The sequence below is a fragment of the Artemia franciscana genome, chromosome 12 (genome assembly GCF_032884065.1).
Source record: "Artemia franciscana chromosome 12, ASM3288406v1, whole genome shotgun sequence".
In the NCBI taxonomy this organism is placed as follows: Eukaryota; Metazoa; Arthropoda; class Branchiopoda; order Anostraca; family Artemiidae; genus Artemia; species Artemia franciscana.
In genome coordinates this window covers 16,300,031-16,322,530 of record NC_088874.1, presented here as the reverse complement: position 1 = coordinate 16,322,530, position 22,500 = coordinate 16,300,031, and the positions used below count along the sequence as shown (strand labels likewise).

The 22,500-nt window shown below is 33.9% G+C and overlaps 3 protein-coding genes across 3 annotated transcripts in view; 1 reads left to right on the top strand and 2 right to left on the bottom strand.

Moving 5' to 3' along the window:
* LOC136033754 (12S rRNA N4-methylcytidine methyltransferase-like) overlaps positions 1-340 on the bottom strand; it is a 1,080-nt gene extending 740 nt beyond the window's left edge. Inside the window, exon 1 of the mRNA XM_065714650.1 lies at positions 1-340. This exon is cut by the window's left edge and continues 740 nt beyond it. Coding sequence (XP_065570722.1) covers positions 1-340 — 340 coding nt within the window.
* Positions 341-344: 4 nt separating this feature from the next.
* Positions 345-7,425, bottom strand: LOC136033757 (ubiquinol-cytochrome c reductase complex assembly factor 2-like). Its single transcript, XM_065714653.1, has 2 exons — positions 7,277-7,425; positions 345-582 (listed from the first exon to the last, which is right to left on the bottom strand). The coding sequence occupies exons 1-2, from the start codon at positions 7,351-7,353 to the stop codon at positions 345-347; spliced, it is 315 nt and encodes a 104-aa protein (XP_065570725.1). The 5' UTR covers positions 7,354-7,425.
* A 33-nt stretch (positions 7,426-7,458) lies between these two features.
* Positions 7,459-22,500, top strand: part of LOC136033756 (deoxyribonuclease TATDN1-like) — a 57,583-nt gene continuing 42,541 nt past the window's right edge. The window contains exon 1 of the mRNA XM_065714651.1: positions 7,459-7,658. Coding sequence (XP_065570723.1) covers positions 7,643-7,658 — 16 coding nt within the window. The 5' untranslated portion in view covers positions 7,459-7,642. The remainder of the gene's footprint in view (positions 7,659-22,500) is intronic.

Here is a 22,500-nt window from a genome sequence, read left to right as displayed (position 1 = left end):
CATTACCAGGTTGAACCTCCTTATGAAGAAGATCTCTCAACTCACTGTATTTTCCTAAGATGGGTTGAACTCTACCTGGAAATTCTTTTGCTAATTCTTTTGCTTTTAAGTAGGCCACTGGGTCTCTATCAACAGCAATCACTTTAACAGAATTGCTTGTTTCTAAAATCTTTCTAGAATGGCCTCCACCACCAAAGGTCATATCCATGACAATACTGGCTGATCTAACATTCATTATTTCTATAGTTTCTTCAGCTAACACTGGAACATGAGAAAGTTTTGCATAAAGAGTTTGTTGGCTAGATTTTACTAAAGGTAATAAAAGGTTAATCATTCTCATACTCCTACTCGGTCTCAGAAAGTTCAGCAATGGAATCATTGGAAAGTATTGATTTAAGAGTCTGGTAGTCTAGACCTGATGAGGATGATTGGGAGCGTCTCGGATATTTGCTCTTGTAATGACTTTCAGCAATTTTTTCTAGGCTTTCCAGCTCCTTATTCCAAAATACTTCATTAACTTTACTGCTCTCGCCTTGATTAAACGTTTCTGAAAATTTCTTTCTGAGAACTTCACCAAAATCCCTGCAAAAAAAGTAAGTGAGTGATAATAGGAGAGATATTTTAAACATACTTGTCTTAATTTCAATAATGGTCATAAAACTCGTCTTTTTTTGGAGTTTTGAGAGTTTTTGTCAGATAAATTAGTTAAGGACAATTTGCAGCTTAAAGGTAAGGGACTATAAGCTAAACAATAATCTCAATGTCTAGAGAATATGTGTATTCACTTTATCAAAATAGCATATGGGAAATATCTTGCCTTTTGCTTGACGACTGCAGTTGAAACTTTCAGGTAATAGTGGGAGAGGTGAGAAGACAAGGAAGTGGCTAAAGCCCACACAAGCGTTTTTGCATTATATGGCCCTTTAAGAATTAGAACACGTTCATGTCCAAGTAGAGAAGCAAATCAAAAGACACTTATTCTAATTTTGCTATGGATCTCATGACTTTCAGAATGTGGTTCTTTCACATGTAGGTAATTCTTTGCAAGCTTCAAAAAGGAGAACTAAAGGTATGAAACACAATTTCCGTGAGTGCAAATCTTCTCCTAATATTTAAAGCCAATTTTTTGAAAAAAAGATAGACACAAGAGGCCTGGGAGCTGATTCAATGGTTATAGGTTTGAGTGAAACATCTTCAATTCAAAATCAACTTATTTTAGCAACAGCTGAAGTAGCACAGCTTAAACATGAGCTAGTCAAAGAAACACAGAAAAAAAAGAATATACTGATTCAGCTACAAGTACAGGAGACGCAATGAAACCTACTGCTTCGAATTATAAGCCAATTGTTTCAGATATTTACAATTCAATTAAGCTAAAATGCAACAGAAAATTTCAAAAAGTCAAAAAACTATTTTTCTCTGTTAGAATCCAGAATCAGACATTCAAGGTTCAGCTACTACTGTTGAGGAAAAATTGGATGACTTTCAACAAGAACATTTACTGAACTCTTTGTTCTTTTGTTTTCGAGATAGACATGCCCCAACACTAACGAGAGCTCTGCTACATTGGATGTTGCAAAGATGATGGGTATAAACGTTTAGAAGTCAGATCATTTTCTATACTTACCTTGAATATTTTTTTGTTGTCGACGAGATTTATGTTGCATTTGCTCTGTATTGGTGAAAATTCGGAGGATAGTATTGGAAGGGATGATTTACTTATCATTGATTCAAACCTTCTTTGTAAGAGTTCTTAAGTAGGTGATGATTTATTTATTATTAATTCAAACCTTCTTTGTAAGAGTTCTTAAGTAAGCTATTGCCACCACAAGTTAGTTCAGACAAGTTGCTGCGTCTTTTACTTGTGGAATTGTAATCGAACTACAGGATATTTAGTTATTCTGCAGATAACCGAGAAATCTTTACATGGTTGAACATGGTTTCAAAAAAGAATCTTCATGTTTATCCAGTGACCTAGTCATGCTCCAATTAAATTTTACAGTTGGGGTGTATTATCACATTGGAGACAATTTTTTGAATTTGATAATAATCTTTTAGATGCTCAAAGTAAATTAACTAAATCCTGTGCGTCAAACTAATCAAAATCCACTTTATGTAATTACTCTTAGTAATGCTAAGTACACTCCAAATTTGGGGCTTGATGAGGTCACCAAAAGAGATGATTATGCTACGAAACTTCAACATAATATTCGGGGTCTGTCTCTTGTCAGAAGATAATTTAAAACAGACTTTCTTTAATGATCAACCTGATGCTGTTGGCTTATGTAGGATGTTTTTGGATCCTGGTAATGATTGCTATTGAATATCAATGGTTCTGAGACAGAACGAACAAACTAATGCAGGAAGGTTAAAGGTAGTCTTTCTATGTATATATCTTGTAATTTACCATATTGAGAACAGGATGATTTTTTATCTGAAATTATATATTATAGTATTGATTTGATTATAGGTTATATTTCTCCTATGGTTCTGTCCATTTGTTTTCAAAATACTGATGAAAACAATTATATAGCACTGAGAACGTGTATATCATGTCTAGGCATTTACCCCCCATAGAAAATTCCCCCATAGAAAATTCCCCCATGCTCAAAATTGAGCAGCCAAAGATAAAGTACAAAATAGGTACCTCAAAATATCAAACAGATGTCATAAGAGGTAACAAAAGAACCAGATTTCAAAAACAGTTTTAGGACAGGATTTGGTTGGTCTCCAATTACTTTTTACTTAAAAAAAAGACTAGAACTTTCAATTTCGGACCAAATGAGCATTCTCCAAAGTTTCTATGAACATGAAGCAGAGGCTGGGATGAGAAATGGACAGTCTCCTTTCTATACAGTCAAGTGAAAGTAAGGAGTAACATTAAAACTAAAAATAAACCGAAATTACTCTGTGTATGAGGAAGGCTACCCCCTCGTCAAGCTTTACTTTTTATGCTAAAGTTAAGCTTTTGTCAAAATCCTTTAAAAACTACCACTGAAACACAAGGGCCGTTGAACTGGAATACCAATTTTTTATGATGCAGTAGTTGGTAACAACCCATTCAATAGCAAATGGTTGAAAAACAGGCTAAATCTTAAAAAAGAGCACTGAAACTTCAAACTGAATGAGCCCCTCTGAAGTTTATTTGACCACCTTTCTAACAGAAATATTATATATCAACAATGGGCAACATGCATAGCTTACAGCCCTTACCCCGGAGACTAGAAGGGGGGTGGCAAGGCTAGAGGAATGTTTATTTGATCTTTGGACTAATTTGAACAAAATGGCTATTGCAAAATTTTGATCAGATGTGTTTGAGGGAAAAGTGTGATGGGTGCCCTTTAGCACTTAAATCACTTTTGACTCTTATTAGGGCACTAAAACTTTTAATTTGCAATCGAGTGAGCCCCCTTCAAAGTTTATATGATCCCCCATTCCATATGAAATGTCTCTGTGAAAAAAGTAAATAAACAAATATCAACACATTGAACCCTTATAGCTCTTTACTATAGGTAATGCTATAGGATTGCCTCTAACTTAAACAGGTGACTAGAAGTCTCAAACTCCCTTCTTATGATCATCTAGAAATATCCATGGGAATATGAAGGAGAGGAATTTTCTGATGGGGGGCATTTTTCATTTCATGGGGGGTATTTAGTGGTTGAAAAGCAGCTCTTGTTCATAAATCTGATGCACTCTAAATTTTCAGCTTCTGTAAATTTTCCTTCAACCATGCCCACTACATGAACTCTGTCATCTGCATTTATCCCTACCTTTTTAACCAGTATTAAAGCACCTTTAATTGACATCATATTCTCTATGCTTATTTTCAGAGCCAAATTTTAAGTACTGTCATCTCTTATCATTTTCTGGTTTATTTTGGTTTAAGTTTTAAGCATAACAAGATTAAGGAGCCCAACAATCTTTACTTTTCAGATTTGACATGACAAAGTTCATAGGACGTTTTCGATGATGAAAGTGATTTGAATTATAATCAAGGGTCTTAAAGGACTGTTCCTTTTGGCCAATGGATGACATATGGGGTTCTCAAAAATTGGAAAAGGGAAAATAATGTCTACATGCCTTATAACTGCACTATATTTTTAGTAAGTTTTATTTGTCTATCATGATTAAAAATTTACAGGATTATATAAAACTCATTGTACATGAAGGATAGATTTCTCTATTATTTAAATAAACTTTCTGCAAGTGGCAATGATATTCACAAAACCTATAAGGTAATAAATTCTGTTCTTAAGCCTGTTTCTCAGCAGGATTATCTAGTTACAAGTCTAGTCATCAATGACAAAGCTGTGGTGGGTGAGCTTTATGTCTGATAGTCATTCACTTCCTTTTTCACAAAATATTCATAAGGATATTGCCTCTACTGTTATCCCATTTAAACATGATTCATATCCGAATTTGAATCCCTTGCTGAAAGTCTAAATTATAGAGCCAATACCAGACAGGAGATTTACAAAGATTGTTGATGGTTTGAAAAGCTTGTCATCAGCTCGCCCTGATTCTATTCTCACCAAGGTAGTTAAAGCTATTCTTACATATCTAATTTCGCCCCAAACAAAACCTGCTAATCTATAGCTTGAACATGGTATTTTTCTGAAATGCTCTCAAATGTGCTGTGGGTATTATTTAATTTAAAGGCAGACCAGAAAAAAAGCACATTATCAGGCAATTTCTGTGTTATCAGTATTTAGAATTCTTAGAGAAAGTACATATGTGGTTGTACACAGATGTATATGTGATAACAATGGAAGGGGTAAAATTTTAGACAATACAAAACTTTCAGGTATGGACCTACGGACTAAAGTAAGTCCTGGGAAGTTATTTAGATGTACCTACCTCTACTCCTTCTCCCTCTGAAGGGCATTGACCATTGATGATGTTTAAAAATCTTTTAGTTAATAAAAGTAAAGCCTTGCAAATAGACCTTCTGCTTAAATGAAGTGCAAGAAAAGTATTTTCAGCTTCATAACTTTGCTCAGTTTCAATTTATGAGGTTGCAAAGATCTGCAAATATGTTTCCTAAATTTAGAACAAGAGCTAAGAGCTCATGGCACTTGTGACAAGGCAAGAAGAGCTAAGAGCCAAGAGCTCATATGGTATGAGCTCTAACAAAATTGTAAGAACCAATAGATAGATTTAAAAGGAAAATCAGAGGCTTAATGCCAGTCAGGATTTAAAATAAGAGCTCTGGGTCATGATGTCCATCTAAATATAAAAATTCATTAAGATCCAATCACCCATTTGTAAGTTATAAATACCTCATTTTTTCTAATTTTTCCTCTCCTTTTAGCCCCCCAGATGGTCAAATCTGAGAAAATGACTTTATCAAGTCAATTTGTGTAGCTCCCTGATACGCCTACCAGTTTTCATTGCCCTAACACGTCCAGAAGCACCAAACTTGCCAAATCACTGAACCCCTCCCCCCAACACCCCCAAAGAGAGCAAATCCAGTATGGTTACGTCAATCATGTATCAAGGACATTTGCTTATTCTATCCACCAAGCTTCATCCCAATTCCTCTACTCCAAGCGTTTTCCACAATTTCTCCCTCCAACTCCCCCCAATGTCAACAGATCTGGTCAGGATTTGAAATAAGAGCTCTGAGACATGAATTCCTTCTAAATATCAAATTTCATTAAGATCTGGTCACCCATTCTTAAGTTGAAAATCCCTCAATTTTTCTAATTTTTCCAAATTAACACCCCCCAGCACCTCCAAAGAGAACGAATTCATTCCAATTATGCCAATCATGTATCTAGAACCTGTGCTTATTCTTCCCATCCAGTTTCATGTATCTAGGACTTATTTTTCCTACCAAGTTTCATCCCAATCCCTCCACTCTGTGTTTTCCAAGATTTTAGGGTTCCCCCTCTCAACTCCCTGCCCAATGTCACCAGATATGGTCGGGATTTAAGATAATAGCTCTGAGACATGATATCCTTCCAAACATCAAATTTCATTAAGATCTGATCAACTGTTTGTAAGTTAAAAATACTTCATTTTTTCCAAATTAACTGGCCGCCACTCCCCCCAGATGGTCAAATGGGGAAAACAACTATTTCTAATTTAATCTGATCTGGTCCCTGATATACCTGCCAAATTTGGGGGCACCAAGTGCCATAAAAAATCAAGTGCCTTAAAATTCTACTCATAATAACAAGAATTGCATTTTCAAAACTAAAACCAGGGAAAAAGAAACTGAAAAATGATGTATAATATTGTTTTGTCCAATTTCCAATAGGTGTATGACCAGTCAAGTTGGGAAATTTGCCTACATGACAGGTAGGCAAATTGAAATTTTGACAAAACAGCATTTTATCTTAATTTTCAGTTACCAGTTGCTTTTTCTTTTCTGTTATTTGAGTAGGATTCTGAGCCATATCAATATTTTTTCTTCTTCAATTTTTGAAATGTATTTGTATACCTTTAAAACCTTATAAATGGAGATTGAGCAAAGTTGTGAGGCTGAAAACAATTTTTTTCTACTTTATTCAAGAAGAAGATCTATTTTGCAATTCACTTTTATAACACACATATTTTCAAAGGTAAACAAAGGTCAGGACCCTCTAGAGGGAGAAGGAATGGGGGTAGGTAATTCAAAATACCTTCCAGTGACATACTTTAGCCTTTAGAGCCATCCCTGAAAGTTTCATTTTCCTAGCCTAACCCCTTTCCAAGATAGCCAATAGTCACCAAAATAGAATTTTACCAGTAAGTCAGTTATATGAACTCACAAATTTACCTGATATAATTTCTTCCTTATGAAATGTTAGATCATATAATTATGATTGTATAAATTAAAGGAGAAAACAAAGTCTTCTGTATAACTTAATTCATATTTCTCTTTAATGATTTGATGTTTAAAGAGTCATAGGAGACGTTATATCATTCTCCATATTTAAATGAAATACAATATTGTCTCTTATTTGACTTTATAGTGCTTCCTGCATAATGACAATATTTGTTGCTTAGTATAGCCTATAAAGGACCAATGACTAATAGTCAAATGTTGCTAAACTAGTTAGGCCCCAGCCTCCTTCATTCTGGTCTATATTACTGGTGAACTTAGTCACAATCCAGAGCAAGATAAGGTTCAGAAGGTCTATACAGTTAAGGTGTTCTTAGAGGGATTACCTTTTTTTGTTTTTTATTTTGCTAAACCTTGTAAAGGCGTACTACAGGCTATGTATGCTACACTAGCTTCACCCGGTTGGCAGAAAACATCTTAGTTTAGAAATAATTTTTCGAATACCTATTGGTGCCAGCTTTTGTTGGGTCAATTGGCCATTTTCCAATAACGGTTACAAATCTTCGGTAAACTGCTGACATTTAGTTTTGGTTTCCTAATACTGATTTTAAAAAAATGCCAAATTGAAATATTACACGACATCTAATAAATCACAAATGTTGCAGAAAATAGGTAGCAGTTAAACTTATTGAGCAGCAAACGATGCATTTAAATTCAATAAATGTGCTAAGGCACCACTGAAGATCTAAGGATTCCTGAAAGTTTCATTCTTCCAACTCAGCCACTTTCCAATATAGCCACTATATTTTAAATAGGACAAGTTCTGAAAAGTCTTGGATTTGAAACAAATTCTGAAATAGGCTAAATAATATGAATAAGTATATTGGTTAGTTTTTTGCTTTTATTCTCAGTTGGGTATTCTAGGTTTGAGTAAATAATTGTTTTTTTCAACACCAGGCCAGCTTTCTTCTTGGACTCTATTGGACCAAAATTTGTACTCTTTTTGGCAAAACTGGTGCAAACAGTATTACTGGCTTTCATATAAAGTAAATATACCACTCAATGCCTTTTTTTATGCTCTTTACAAATATAATAATCGCTTCTACCGCAAATTCAGATTTATATACTTTTTGACTTCTTAAAGAACTTTATGACCTCCTAAAAATTACCTATACATGGGATCATTACAAATCTGTAATAGTTTAGAAACAAATTTGGGCTATATATTTGCACATCATGGGGGTGGGGATAAAAAGCATAGCATATATTAAATATGTAAACTAACCATTGCTGTTCTTTGTTTTTTTTTGTGTTTGTGCACATCATATTTGATGAGAAGAGAGATCACCAGTGCAACAGCACAAAAAAACAGCAATGGTTAGTTTACATATTTAATATATGCTATGCATTACCTCCACCCTGACGTGCAAATATATAGCTCAAACTTGTTTCTAAACTATTACAGATTTGTAATGACCCCATATATAGGTCATTTTTAAGAGGTCAAGAGGTCAAAAATTGCTTAAATCTGAATTTGTGGTAGAAGCAATTATTATATTTGTAAACAGCATTAAAAAAGGCATCAAGTGGTATATTCACTTTATATTTAAGCCAGTAATACTGTTCGCACCAGTTTTACCCTCTTTTCAATAATCAGTAGCAATTTATTGGATTTTTGTTGTGTCCAGTCTAACTACAGGATTCCAACTAGCAAAATCAATGAACAATAATGTTCTGTTGCATGGCACTTTCTGTACTAAATACAAACAATTAACTTGCAAGTAGTAGCATTTGATTCCCTTGTCAGGACTGTTTTTAAATGTAAGGGCTGCTAATAGGGTCATTGTATCTCAGCCCCCCAACCCTAATGAGGTTATACATAGCCCTGGGCTACATGCAAAATTTGACTAATATTCCAACAAGCAAATTTTTCTTACATCAAAATCACTGTGAAAGGCTAAGAGATTACAAAAAAAGGCCAAAATTAAGTGAAGAGTTTCAAAGAAACTTATTTCAAGCCTTCTAGTTGCCCAAGTTTTGCCTTATCATAAGCTTAAATCAAGACTTGATATAATCTAATAGCAATACATATTGTTGATTCAAGCCTGTTTCAGTACCATTCATTTTGAAAACAGGGAAGAAGCCAGCTATATATGTAAATTAGCCATCATTTACAGATTGATTTTAGTAGGAAAGCTCTTGTTTATTGTTCACTAAGCCCAGATTCCCAGAATTTTCCAAGGCTTATAATATATATATATATATATATGTATATATATATATATATATATATATATATATATATATATATATATATATATATATATATATATATATATATATATATATATATATATATATTACTAAAGTTGAGTGAGGCTTCTAACATTCCTGGTTTGTGAGTTGTATTCCGGTTTTACTGACTTCTTCAGTAATTTTCTTTAAAAGAGGACTTAAGCGAGTTTTAAATTCTGTCTCATTATTTAATTGGGCATATAAAATTTGTTCAGAAAATTCTCCAACGCCTTGAAAGTCGAGTATTATTTGATTCTTGCTGAGTTCTTGTTGAAAAGCAGATATTGCCCTTGCAAAAGCATTTTTCATTAATTCGACTTCACTATTATTTTTTAGGTGGATAACCATTAGTGCAACGTGGAAAGTGCTGTGTTGAATTAGAGCCTGCGATAGGCTGGGATCGAGTTCAATCAAGTAGTTTTGTATCTCTGAGGCCTTTCTTTTTATTTGCGCGCTTTTTACTTGAATTGCGAAAAAATAATTTGGTGGATGGTTACTCATTTTCCTTGACTTTCCTTGACAGATATGACCCAATTTCAAAAAAAAATTAATTTACATTAACTTAATGGTTTTTAGGTTTATGCTTTAATTCAATTTTTTGAACTTCCAATGCATAATTTGTCAAAAAGTAATACATTTTGTATCTTAGCCTTTCAATCATTATGCCTTGGAATATTTTCAACCCAGAAATAAAGTTGTAAAATTACAAGAGATGACCTCTTAGGTCTCTTGCACATAGGAAAGGGAAGGAACGAATTTTTTCTTGCTTGTCATGGTATATTTTTTGTTAAGAGAGATCTACATTTGCCGTAAAAGAAATTAATTTATCATTAACCTACTGTTTAAAAGTAATAAGTAATAGTAGTTAAAAGTAATAGTAGTTAGATTAAATTTGAACAGATTAATTCATGGTCATTTGGAATACTTAATATTGGCCCTTGGCTTGAAGTCTGGTTTATTTCAGATTTTAATAGGTGTGGAGTCATAAATGTCAATCGATATTCTTGGCTGCTATTTCCATGAATATCTTCAATGTGTAGTAAATACCGTTTTTAGATTAGCCAAAGTGTAGTGAATGTCTGTTTTTTTCATCATTAAGCGTATGTTTTTTCTGCACAACTCCTTTAAACTGGGGTTATTTGGAGTAATACAAACTCTTTTGAAAATCAGTTGTTTATGAAAACATAGTGGACTTATGCAATTTATTATTTTTTCATATATTAAAATATCTTTCCCTTTTACTAGTTTTGACCCAATGTTTTCATCTATTGTATAAAACTTACTAATTAAACGTTTTAATAGTTCGTACTGTCCTAGATATAAGTAATGAATCGAGTTATTAATCCAGTAATAATTTATATTGTTATTTTTGTAGATTTTAAGGAGTAGATCTTTGTTAAATAGCCTATAATCTACCTCCATTAGCATTTCTAAGAACTTTAAAGGCCAAGGCAATTCGAAATTTTCCTCTGTAAGTGGTGTTAACCAAAAATTTTCACATATTAGGGACACAACTAACGGATATTTCCTTTTTGGGATTGAGCAAAGAAGTACTGTAAAATTGTATAGGGCGAATCTATGCCTGTATCCGTAGTCTTTTCTCATTACCTCTGGCGAAAAAGTACCTATTAGCAATATGACCATTATTTCAATTATCAAATTATCACTTGGGATAATCAGAACGCGCAGCAAGGAACGAAGTAAATCGTAACGTAAATTTTTTACTGCATTTTTTACAGCTGATTCTAAGATTTTTTCGTTTGTTTCATGACTTATTTTTGAAAGATCTGGTAAGCTCTGGGTTTTATTTGGAAGCCAAAAGTCTCGTCTTGAGGGTATGTGGTTTTGGACGAATTCTAGGTGTCTTAGAACATTAGGACCTGTATTGTATAAGGTTCTTTTATACGGCATTTCCCCCGGTTAGTATAAGCTGTTAGTTGAGTGGATTTTTACCTGATTTGGTTTCCCTCTGGTTACGGATCTAAAAAATATTATTTGTACTTTAGAATTTGAAATTTTGGAAGGCAAGTTGTTTTTGTATGCGTCTTTTTTAGATTGTTTAGATTTTTTTCGTCTTAAGAAGATTTTATTCCCCTTAACGGCATATTCTTGTGTACTCGGGTCGTATAAAAACTTAGCGTAATGCCGAATTTCCTCTAATGGATGATGTACCATTTCGTATTTAGTACAATTTTCATTTGCTTCGATTTTATAGCATATTTTTGGGTTTTTGCATTTATCAATTAGAAGAAGATCTGTTTGGGTCGGGCCCTTACAAAACCAGTAGCAGATATTAAATTGTTTCTGTAATTTTCTTATTGTTAATTGTAAACTTGTTAAGTTCTTCCCTTTTTTGCTTTTGTTCGAGTATTTGTTTTTTACTTCTCCTCTTTTGCGGGTCGATATTTTGGGCTGTTTGCTAATTTTAGCCCAAATTTATACGTGTGAGGTTTAAATTTCGTTAAATTATAATTTAGGTACCAGCTTTCTGCGAATATTTCCTTACCATTTTTGTCTTGAACTAACATTGCAGCTGAATAAATTATATTTTCCTTTGCGTGAATAATTGAAATAAATTCTGTGTCTATAATTCCCTTGGCCATAGTTACGGAGAAAATTAGGTAGGAAAATGATATTTAAAAAAATATTTAAGCGCGATTTTAATACCGCGGGGAGGATTGGATGGGGTTTTTAGGGAATTTTTTAGTGTGAATAATAAGTTGCTTTTACTCTGTCGCGTAAATTATCCGACAATAATTTCAAAAGGTTTATTATTCGAGTAGAATTACGAGTCCTAATTTTACTTGAACAAATTGGATTCGATGCCAAATGTAAATGTCTGTTAGGTACGCAAGTTATAGCTGCATTAAAGACGTTTTTTGTTAAAAGTTAATTTGTCTGGTGCCACTAAATTTATTCAAGAGTAAGAAGCAAATCAAGAATGTAACAAAAAAGAGTGTGGGAATGATAATTAAAAAGTATTGCAAAGTAAATTGGTACAAATTTGGATTTGACTACTATTCACGAGGACACTTGTTGTTACTTGAATATTTGTAATTTATTAATAACAATTTTTTGTTTAAGGTTATTAATGAGTTTTAATTGACTTATTGTTTGATGGTTATCTCTATAAGCCTTTACGGTTTGTAATATTTTAATTTTGACGTTAGATAAGAAGACAGCGATTCCTGTAGGGCAAGTGTTAGTTATAGTGGTATTAATAAGCTTTTGCGTTTAGAAATTATTTTGCGGTAGACTAGTATTTTTTTTGATTATTCTAAAAAAAATAATTCGGGACCTACTCACAATATTGAGCGCTTTTTTTTTGAATAAGCAGGCCAATTTTTCAGTTTTCAATTAGGTAGACTTCCTGAAAAGTATTTTCTTTAGGAATATCTTATTACGGGGTGGTTTCTTAGCGAAACCAATTAACAATTAGCGAGAAAAAAATGACTATTTTTTTTATTTATTTATTTTACCCCAGGCTGATAGATTGCTTATTAAAAATCTTATTTATCTGGTTTTTTGACAACCCGGTCGGATCTTGTTGTTATCTGTTTTTCTTTGGGCTCAGTTTTCTTCTTTGGTTTTGCTAGTGATATTAAGTCAAATTTTTTATACTGTTTCTTAAGAAATTTCTGACCCTTCAGTTGTGCTTTTTTTGCATGGGTTGCTGCACTGGGTGGTCTTATTTCTTCCGAGTCCTTGAACTTATCTGCGTCCGATTCACTGTCCGTATCTGAGGAACTAGTACTTGTGGATTTATTGCCTGGTTCTCTTGAAGTAGAAGCTTGAGATTTAGGTGTCGACCCTGCCTGTGCTTCGTAAATTTCTTCTCCTCGCGAAGTAGAGGGTTTACTAATTGATTCGTCCTGTTGGTTTCTTGGCTCGGGAGAATTGAAGGATTCTTGGGAGCTTTGGGAGGATTCAAATGTCTTCTTGGGGTGCCTCCATTGCTTGAAAGCCATATCTTCAGGGGGGTGGGGGACTGATTGCATTAAGGTTTCCTTCCAAGATACCCAGTCCTTTGGTTTTGCCTTTGAAACGGTTATATCGTGATACTGGTGTTCATCAGTAACTGGATTAGTATTAAATTTACTTTGTCTAGTCTTAATTGGGTAATTAATAAGATCCATGGCTTGTCGTAACGTTTGTCTTTGGGGCTGTTTGTCCCTTTGTGACTCTATGTCCCCAGGAGTCTGTATAGCCTTATTAAATTCATCGTGTAACGATAAAGGTCTGTCTATCGGTGAAACAGGGTTTACCAAATTGTCCGGGAAACGTTTTGGAGGATAAGGGGTTGAAATTTTATCTGGAAAAAATTGTTATTTTGGAGAAATCGTATAGTCCAATACTTCTGACTCTTCACTTGAAGATGAGTCGCTTTTCTTCTGTCTCCGCGTGACGGGGGTACTTTTTTGGGGGGTAACCATATTGGTCATTGTTAGAAATTCATTAAATTTTTCTTCGTCACTACTATTCTCAAAATATCCTTGTTTAAAATTAAAAGGTTTAAGCTCACTTAGTCTAGAGCGAGGTGGTTCATTTTCGTCCTCTGAGGTATTTGATGTTGAAGGTTGGGGGGTCCATGTTCTGTGAATTTTGCCCTTTTTATACGACTAACATGCGTTTTATAGGTTTTTCCCGTTTTTGGTTTTAATAGTTTAAATGTAACATTATTATCATATCTTTTGATTATTCTGTAAGGGCCAGTGTATCTATTAGAGAGCTTTTTGCCGTCCGATTTGGTTTCATTTTTTAAGTAAACGCAATCTCCTACTTGAAAATCGAGTTTACCTTTAACGTTATGAATACTTTTTGCCTCTTGCTTCCTTTTTGATTTTTCTATTTCTTGTTTTACAAGTTTATAAGTTTTCCTCATTCTATTGATAAATTCCTGTTTATAATCTCCAGAATCATTAGAGTATTGTCTCGACTCTATAATTTCATTATAGGGCATTCTAAAGTCTCGTCCGAATAATATATAAAATGGGTTATCCCGTATAACATGGGAATAAGCTGTATTAATCACATTTGTTAAATAAGGTAAGGTTTCGTGCCAATCCCTGCGATTTTCTTTCGTGTAAATGCTTAAGATATTAGAGAATAGTTTGTGTCTGTTCTCGATTTTCCCATTGGCCTGGGGGTGATAAGGGCTCGTTACCAACTTACTTATTTGAAGAAAAGACATTAAATCCCTTGTTACTTTTGATACGAAATTAGGGCCATTATCGCATAATACAGTATTAGGAATACCGAAATTAAGGAATATTTTAGCAAGAGCTTTTGATGTCGCATACGCGCTTTGATTTTTTAATGGTTCAGCAAATGTGAAACCGGAAAAATGATCGATTACTGACAGTACGCAGGTGTGTCCTTTATTAGACGTGGGTAATCCTCCGCTAGTACCATATAAATCAAAAGAAACTATATCAAATGGAAACCGGGCCGTAGGCGTTCTTCCTATCGTTGGATTAGGGTAGACTTGAGGATTTTTTCTTAAATTACAGGTTTCACAATTATTAACATAATTCTTTAACTTTGTTAAGGCTGAAGTGACAAAGAAGTATTGTTTTAATTTATGGAAAGTCTTATCTATTCCCAGATGACCTCCCACTTCAGAGTGAAAAAATTCAAAAGCGGGTTTTTCTAAAATTTGGGGCAAAACTGGTACAATGGAAGTTTGATTTCTGTCATTGTCATTCATTATTCTACATAGTATTTTTTCATCTAAATCATAGTAATAATTATCAATTTCTTTTCTAAAAGATTTCATTTCATCAGGTAACTCTTTATCATATAAGAAATATTCTATTAGAGCAGCACAAGTATTGTCTTTCTTTTGATATATTTTTATAGAATTTAAGGAAAGTGGGCTGTTTTTTTTTGTTCCTTCTCAACTAAACTATTCTTAACCGATTTTGTTATCAAACCTTTATTTTTCGGAACATATTTTGCTTTTATTGTGTTGACTTCGTCGTTTTCATTTTCTTTGGGGGTATTATTTGGAAATCTACTTAGATAATCACATGGGGCGTTTTGTTTTCCCTTAAGATGTTCAAATTCATACTCTAAATCCTGGATTTTCAAAATCCATCTCGCAAGTATTCCCGTTGGCTTTTTGAAAGTCTGTAGGTATTGAAGACTTTTATGATCGGAACGTAGTTTAAATTTTCTTCCTACCAAGTAATGTTTAAATTTTTCTAAATGGTGGATAATTGATAATAATTCAAGTTGTGTCGCAGAATAATTACTTTCTCTGGGTGTAAGGGTACGGGAAGCATATGCTATAACTTTTTCTTCCCCGTTTATTATTTGGGAGAGAATCGCCCCAATCCCCTTGGTTGAGGCATCCGTTGTAACCACGAATTGTCCTGTTTGGAAGTCGGGTAACGATAAAATAGGTTCTGAAGTTAAAGCCTTTTTTTAAATGATCTAATGAATTTTGATGATCTAATAATATTAGACCAGGTATTTTTTGGGGGGTTCCCTCTAGTGGGGTCCGTGAGAGGTTTTGCTACTTGTGTGTAATTTCTTATAAATTTTCGAAAATAACTCATTAATCCTAAGATTCCTCGTAATTGTTTAATTGTTTGTGGGGGTTTTATATTTTTAATAGATTTTATCTTTACAGGGTCTGGGGAAATTTGTCCTTGTGTTACAACTACTCCTAAAAATTTTAGTTTGATTTGAAAAAGATTTACTTTTTCTGGTCTACATTTTAAATTGCCTTCTCTGAATTTCTCAAATACTTTTGCTAGGGTTACTAAATGGTCTTCCGCATCTTTGTCCATAGCTATGACGTCATCAACAAAATGGATTATGTTATTTAGGCCTCTTAGTAAATGAAGGAGGGGTCTACATAATGCACTTGAACTGGTTTTTAGTCCAAACGGTACTCTTAAGTATTCATAAGAGCCACATTCTGTTGTTGAAAAAGCTGTTTTAAAAACATCTGCCTCTGCTATTTTTACTTGATGATAACCTTGTGTCAAATCTAGGGAAGTAAATATTTTATTTTTATTTGATATGGAATCTAGAATTTCGTCTATTCTAGGTAGGGGAAATTTGTCACTAACTACCTGTTTATTTAGGGCTCTATAATCTACTACAAGTCTAAGGTCATTATTTTTTTTCGGGACTAGAATAACGGGGGCAGAGTATGGGCTTATGCTCGGTTTTATGATTCGATTCTTTTCGAGTTCATGTATTTTGTTTATTAGCCATTCTTTATGTTTATAAGGAATACGGTATGGTTGTTTTGCAACTGGCGGCCCCGTAGTTTGGATTGCATGTTCATAAAATGGGATAAGTCCTATGTCGTCTTCAGATGTCGAAAAGACATCTCTATATTCCCATAATAAGTCGCATAATTTTTGTTTCAATGAAACATCGGTTATGTGATTTAGTTCAAATTTTTCAAGAAATTGAGATCTTGTTAGTGGGTATTCCTTGTCAACGTGAACATTGATACTATTCACTAAGTTTTTTTCCGAATTTTTCCAATTATTAATATCGGATTCCGACACTATTTGTATTTCTACTAAGCATGTTCCTTTGCTTAGGGTAATCAGGTCATTTTCGTGGGTGTTCGTTACCCAAATGTAACCTTCACCCTTTTCGTAATTTATAATCTGTTCTTCACAGGTTATATATTTTGGGATATCCTCCGACAGCGAGGCTACCCAAATTTCATTTTTGTCATTAACTGGTTCTAACATTTGTGATATTTGGACTCCCTGCATTGATTTAGGGGGAATTTTAGTTTTTCGCAATACAAATCCATAATATTTTTCGTCATGACTTTCTTTTATTGAGTTTAGGATATCATCTTCTGGTTTTTTCCTGGAAGTTTCTATATTTGCTAGTTTTTTCCATAAACATGAAATTTCTTGAATTTGTTTCTCTCTATTCTCCTTCATGTTGCCTATGTTTTCCTTTACCTTGTTTGCTTGTATGTTATTTATTTCTGATTTGGTTCTTGTCGGATAGATAAACTTTGAATTTGCTACATCTAATAATATTTGATTGGCTTATAAAAAATTTGCGCCTATTATCGCCTCGTATTGAAAATTCTTAAAAACCATAAATCGAGTATAGAAATTTTTGTTATCTTTGCGCAAGGTTAGGTACACAGTACCTTTTACATCCAGATCATGTCCAGTTACGCTTGATAAATTGGGACAGATATTGCTCATTCGTCGTTTAATATAATTGGGTAATTTGTTAAATACGGATGTATTTATCACATTTACTGTTGCCCCTGAATCTATAAGGGCTGAGAAATAAATATTTCCTGCATTAAAATTTTCAAATACTGGCAACATATTATTATTATTTGCACTTAAAAACGGTATAATCACTGGTGGGGACCTATAAATTATTCTGCCACCAAATTCTGGTCCTATGAATTTTGGAGGCTTGAGTCGTCTCCCTGGGGTTCCCAGATCTCGGGTGTAGAGTTTTCATTAGTTCTACTTTGGTTTTCTTGATCATTAATTGAAATTGAGTTGTTATATTGGTTCTGTCGGCTGATATAGTTACCTCTTGTGTTTCTATTCAAACCATTGTTAGGTTGGTTTGTCCTTCCGCGATACCCTCCGCGATACTGATTCGTACTGCGTTGGAAATTTGCCTGGAAATTTTGGGTTGGGTAATTACCTCTTGTTAAAAAGGTGTTCCCTCGATTGCCTCTAGGGGCGTACCCAGTATAGTTTGTCCCCCTGGACAAACGGTTGCTCGATCCCCTAAAATGGGGCGATAATTATTGTTTGTAAAACAGTTCCTTGCAATATGACCTAGCCGGTTACAGGCGTAGCACCTTAGTGGTTCATTATTGGTTTGTGCCCTCATTTGATTATTGGGGGCAAAGCGTACTTGTCTTGGAGGTGTGGTGGTTCGAATTTGATTTCGAAGTGGTTTTGGCGATGATTCTCTGGAGAAAAATCGCGGAGAGATAGCTGTTTTACTTTCTACCGCATTTATTGACAGTTTTTGATGCTGCAGGACTTTGGAATCTATTTCCACGGCTCTCTCTATTTCCTGAACTGCCAGTTCTAAGTCGTCGATATTTTTGGAAATTAAGAGACGATATAGTTTTGGGTTGAGTCCCTGTTTAAATGCGTTTAGTATTATTTTTCATACAATTCCCCTTCACCTGGACCGTATCGCGCTTCTGTTGCGATTCTAATTTTATTTAAATATTCTCTGACGTTTTGGGTCTGTTCGAATGTTACTAATCCATGTTTTAGTTTGTTCAATGAACTAGTATCGATGAATCTCTGTTGAAAAGCCTGTTGCAATAACTCTATTGTGTTAATTGTCGAGGTGGCTTCAGTTCCTACGGTATTTTCAATTTGTTTTAAAAATGTCAAAGCCTGTCCTTTTAGTCTTAAGAGTAGCATGTTTTTTAATACTTTTAAGTCAATTTTTGTCATTTCCACAAATTGTCCTAAATGGAAGTTGAATTGATCCACATCCGTATCCCCTTCATACTCAGGTAATGATTTGGCAATTTCTACTGAAGTTGCAATAATTTGTTGCGCTTTTAATAATTCATCTTGTTCCTGAGCCATGTTTGTTATTTCAGTCTTTCTTTAAAGAATTATTAAAGGTATGCGGTATATAAAAATTTAGTTTTTTAAATTTTATTGGTATTTCATTTTAATTATTAAAGATTCTAATTATTTTTAGATGGGCTACACACAAAAAACACACAAGTAGAAATAAAATAATACTGCACTTAAATAACTTAAAATTAAATGCACTTAAAAATCAAAAAATAATCTGTAAATAATCATATTTGTCTAGGGTAGCAGGCAGTCATGTTGCTAGGTATATACAGTTCCTTTAATGTCTTTATTGACGTCCGCGCCAACTGTTACGGGGGGGGGGGGTAAAGTTATTTTACTCGGAACACGTGAACTTAGTAGTTAAGGGGCATAGACTGTAAGGGTTCAATTGACAAATCTCTATAAACATGGAGATAAAATCATTATCATGATGTTCAGGTCTGCCAAGATGTGCAAATTCCCTTGGGAACGATCCAGTAGACAATAGGAACTGTACCTGGTACCTTGACTCAAAGACAAACACAATTATTGACAATAATTTTATTTTCTTACTTCATATACAACTTCAGGTAAAATGACTTCAATGTGAGTTAGCAGTATAATACGCATCCAAGACAGAGTACTGAATAATACTGAATGCCCTCCTGATTTCCAGGTCTACCTTATATATCCAGAATCAACCCGGATTTCTAAATTGAGCACTGGGTAGACTGACCTCAGAAATGTTGCAATACAACTTGTTCCTTTAATTATCCAACATATTGCCCAACCTCCTTGCAAAAGATTTATTACAACAAGGATTTTCACCTCTAGTTTGTTGACCAAACCAGTAATAGAAATCTGGTTTCTAATTGGCTTTAATCAAAAGTTACATTTTTGAATCTAATTTTGATAGTTTAAAAAGTATCATTTTTGCTTGTGTAAGACTCGTGCCAAACGCGCAAATCCTATGAGATGATGAATTTACATTTTAAAATCTTTAGATGTATAAGAGATTCTTTTTTTTAAACTTTTTAAATTGAACAAAAGAAGGATTTGGTTCTGAGTTCTGTAAGGGGGAGGGGGGTTGCTGGTCCATATGTTACACTTACTCTAAAAACAACAGGCCTACCTTAGTAAATTTGAAGATGTTGTACAAACAAGAGTTTTTAATGGGTAGGAAATCAAGTTGAAACTTTCAGTTACTGTTGGGGGGAGGGTGGTGAAGAGAGATTTCAATTAATATGTTTGGGGATGGGAGAGGAGTTGAATAATTCTATATTTGGTCTGCTGTAAGCTCCAAAAAGACTTGTATTATGGGTTATTTTAATTTAACAATGAATTAAAAAAGAGTAACTTCAATCTTATCTTCCCCATGATCTTCCTAAAGAATAAGGGAAATAAAAATACGCCCCCCCTCCAAAAAAAAAGAAGGAAAATCTAGCACACAGCTCAAAGAACCCCAGAGTATCAAGCTAAGCAGGGGAATAGCATATTGTCTCACTAACTCAATTAAGCATCAAAACACAATCTAGAGATGTCAATTCTAGGGGAAACTGGAAAAAGCAACAAAAGAAAAGAAACTCATTATTAGCAATGAAATCTCTACCATTTTTAATGTTAAATTAGTGGCAGATTTGTACACACTCTGGGAGTGAGTTCCACTCAATTGAAGTCTGACTGCAATGATGGAGTATCAGGACGATTCTGTTTTTGAATTGAGAGGAGTCTCACAAAGAGCAGTAACATCTAGAGGATCAGATGTTATAACTCTATCTGCTTTATTTGTTTCAAATCATCAACCAAAGAACCCAAACCCTGTGTCTAAATACCTAAATACAATTTAGTAGCAATGTAAATCAAAAGACACTATCAATTATCAGGTTACCAAATTCTATAATGCAATATCTTTGGAAGTATACTTTAAATTACAAATTAGGAACTTCGCCAGAGTTACCTCAAAAGATGATGTATGCATCCAGGTAATCAAAGTGATTTATAAGTCATATCTTAGGAATGGCATGGAGGATGAAATTGAATCTGTCAAATATTATTGGGATAAGGACACTCCAGATTTTGTCTTTGAGGAAGGGTGAAGAGGGTAAATAATTTTCATTATTGATCCAAAAAATTTGAGCACTGTAAGCTTTTATGGGTTTTATTATCTAAGGGCAGGTAAGGTGCAAGATAAATCACTAGATACTATGTGTTGCCAGGTTATCAAAATGGAATATCTATCTTGATATCACATAACTATATATATTAGTTAAAAAGCAAATTCATTAGCACATAACCACCAGTGGGATGGATTACTATGGAAAAAAACTTTCCAAGAAAACAATTTTTCAGAGAAAAGTAAAGGTCATATTAAACTTAGGGTCAGCAGATACAAATACCTGTTAAAATTCAAACTGGAAACAACAAGAAATTACTATTAAAAAATAAATGAAACCCAAAATGAACGGAAATTAAATAAATAATCATAGCAAAAAACATAAAACAAGTACTACAGTAATATAAATGAATAAATTACAAGAAATAACTATTAAAACGAATACTAAGTTAAAACAAGCTAAACTAAAATTGAATGTGTGAATCAAGCTTGAAACAAACAAAAATCACTACAGACAAGAATTTGGGTTTTTCCTCATTCTCTCACTATAAAAGTCTAAAACCTACTGCATCATTCATGCTTTACCGAAAAAATTTTTATTACAAATGTTTTCTTTTTTACTTATTAAAATATTTAAAAAAACGAGTAGAATTCAATTTTGAAGCAATGTGCTTTCAGCAATTAATGCCATATATCAAACCTTCAGTTTAATTTTATTAGTTCTTTCCATGATAAAAAATAAAATAAAAATTACAGCAAAATAAACTCCTGAACTGATTGTCTTTCAGTTGGTTTTGGAGTTTTGTCTATCCCTTAGGAGTAATTAATTTAATAACTTCACCTCTTGGCTATTTTGGGCATAATGGCCATCTCAGATTTTGGTTGGATACGTTTGGGAAAAGAGGGCATAGAAAGGGGGGATTTGATACCTTCCAATCATGGCTGACTCTTTAAAAGGGCAATAGGAATTACTATGTCCAGTTGAATTAGTCCCGCTCAAAGTTTATAACATCACCCCTTGCATGTGAAGTGCTTTTGGGGAAACAATTGGAGCCCTATGGCCTTCGGTTGGTGGGGGGAGGGATCAGATCACTTTTGACTCTTAAAAAGGAAATTTTATTTCAATTTCCAATCATTTGAGTTCCCTCTGAAGTTTATATGACCAACTTTTCAATAAAAACTTTATTTGCCCCTGGGACATAAATCACAATCCTTCCCCTGTTTTTTTTTGGGGGGGGGGGGAATATGTACACCCTGAAATTTTGTCATCTCATCATTGGAATAATTCAAATAAAATGGCTTTTGCAAAATTTTGATCAGATGTATTTGGGGAAATGAGCGTGGGGCAGGGGGTATATGCCTGCTAATCACTTTTGATAACTCTCAAAAAGGTAAATAGAAATTTTAATTTCCTATAAAATGAGCAACCTCTGATGTTTATACAACTGCCCCTTACAAAAAACCTTATCTGCCCCCAGGGCATAACTTACAACACTTCTCCTGGGCTCTTGACTCATAATACAGTTAATGAGAACTTCAATTTCTGACCAAATGGGTCACCTCAGAAGTTTATAGGACCTGCCCCTACATAAAAACTTTATATGCCCTTGGGGCATAACTTAAAACACTTGCCCTGGGCTCTCGGGGTTTGTGTTGACTCTGAATTTCTTATTATCCGATTTTTGAAATATTGTTAACAAAATGGCTATCTCACATTTTTCATCAGATGGGTTTGGAGAATAAAGCCCATGGGGGGGATTAGTTGCCTT

Excerpts from the sequence above, each read along its gene's own strand:
- LOC136033757 (XM_065714653.1), bottom strand. The coding sequence starts at position 7,353 with ATGTCAGCAGTTTACCGAAGATTTGTAACCGTTATTGGAAAATGGCCA. Across the intron at positions 583-7,276 it reads ACAAAAGCTGGCACCAATAG|GGATTTTGGTGAAGTTCTCA; the intron begins GTATTCGAAAAA and ends CTTTTTTTGCAG.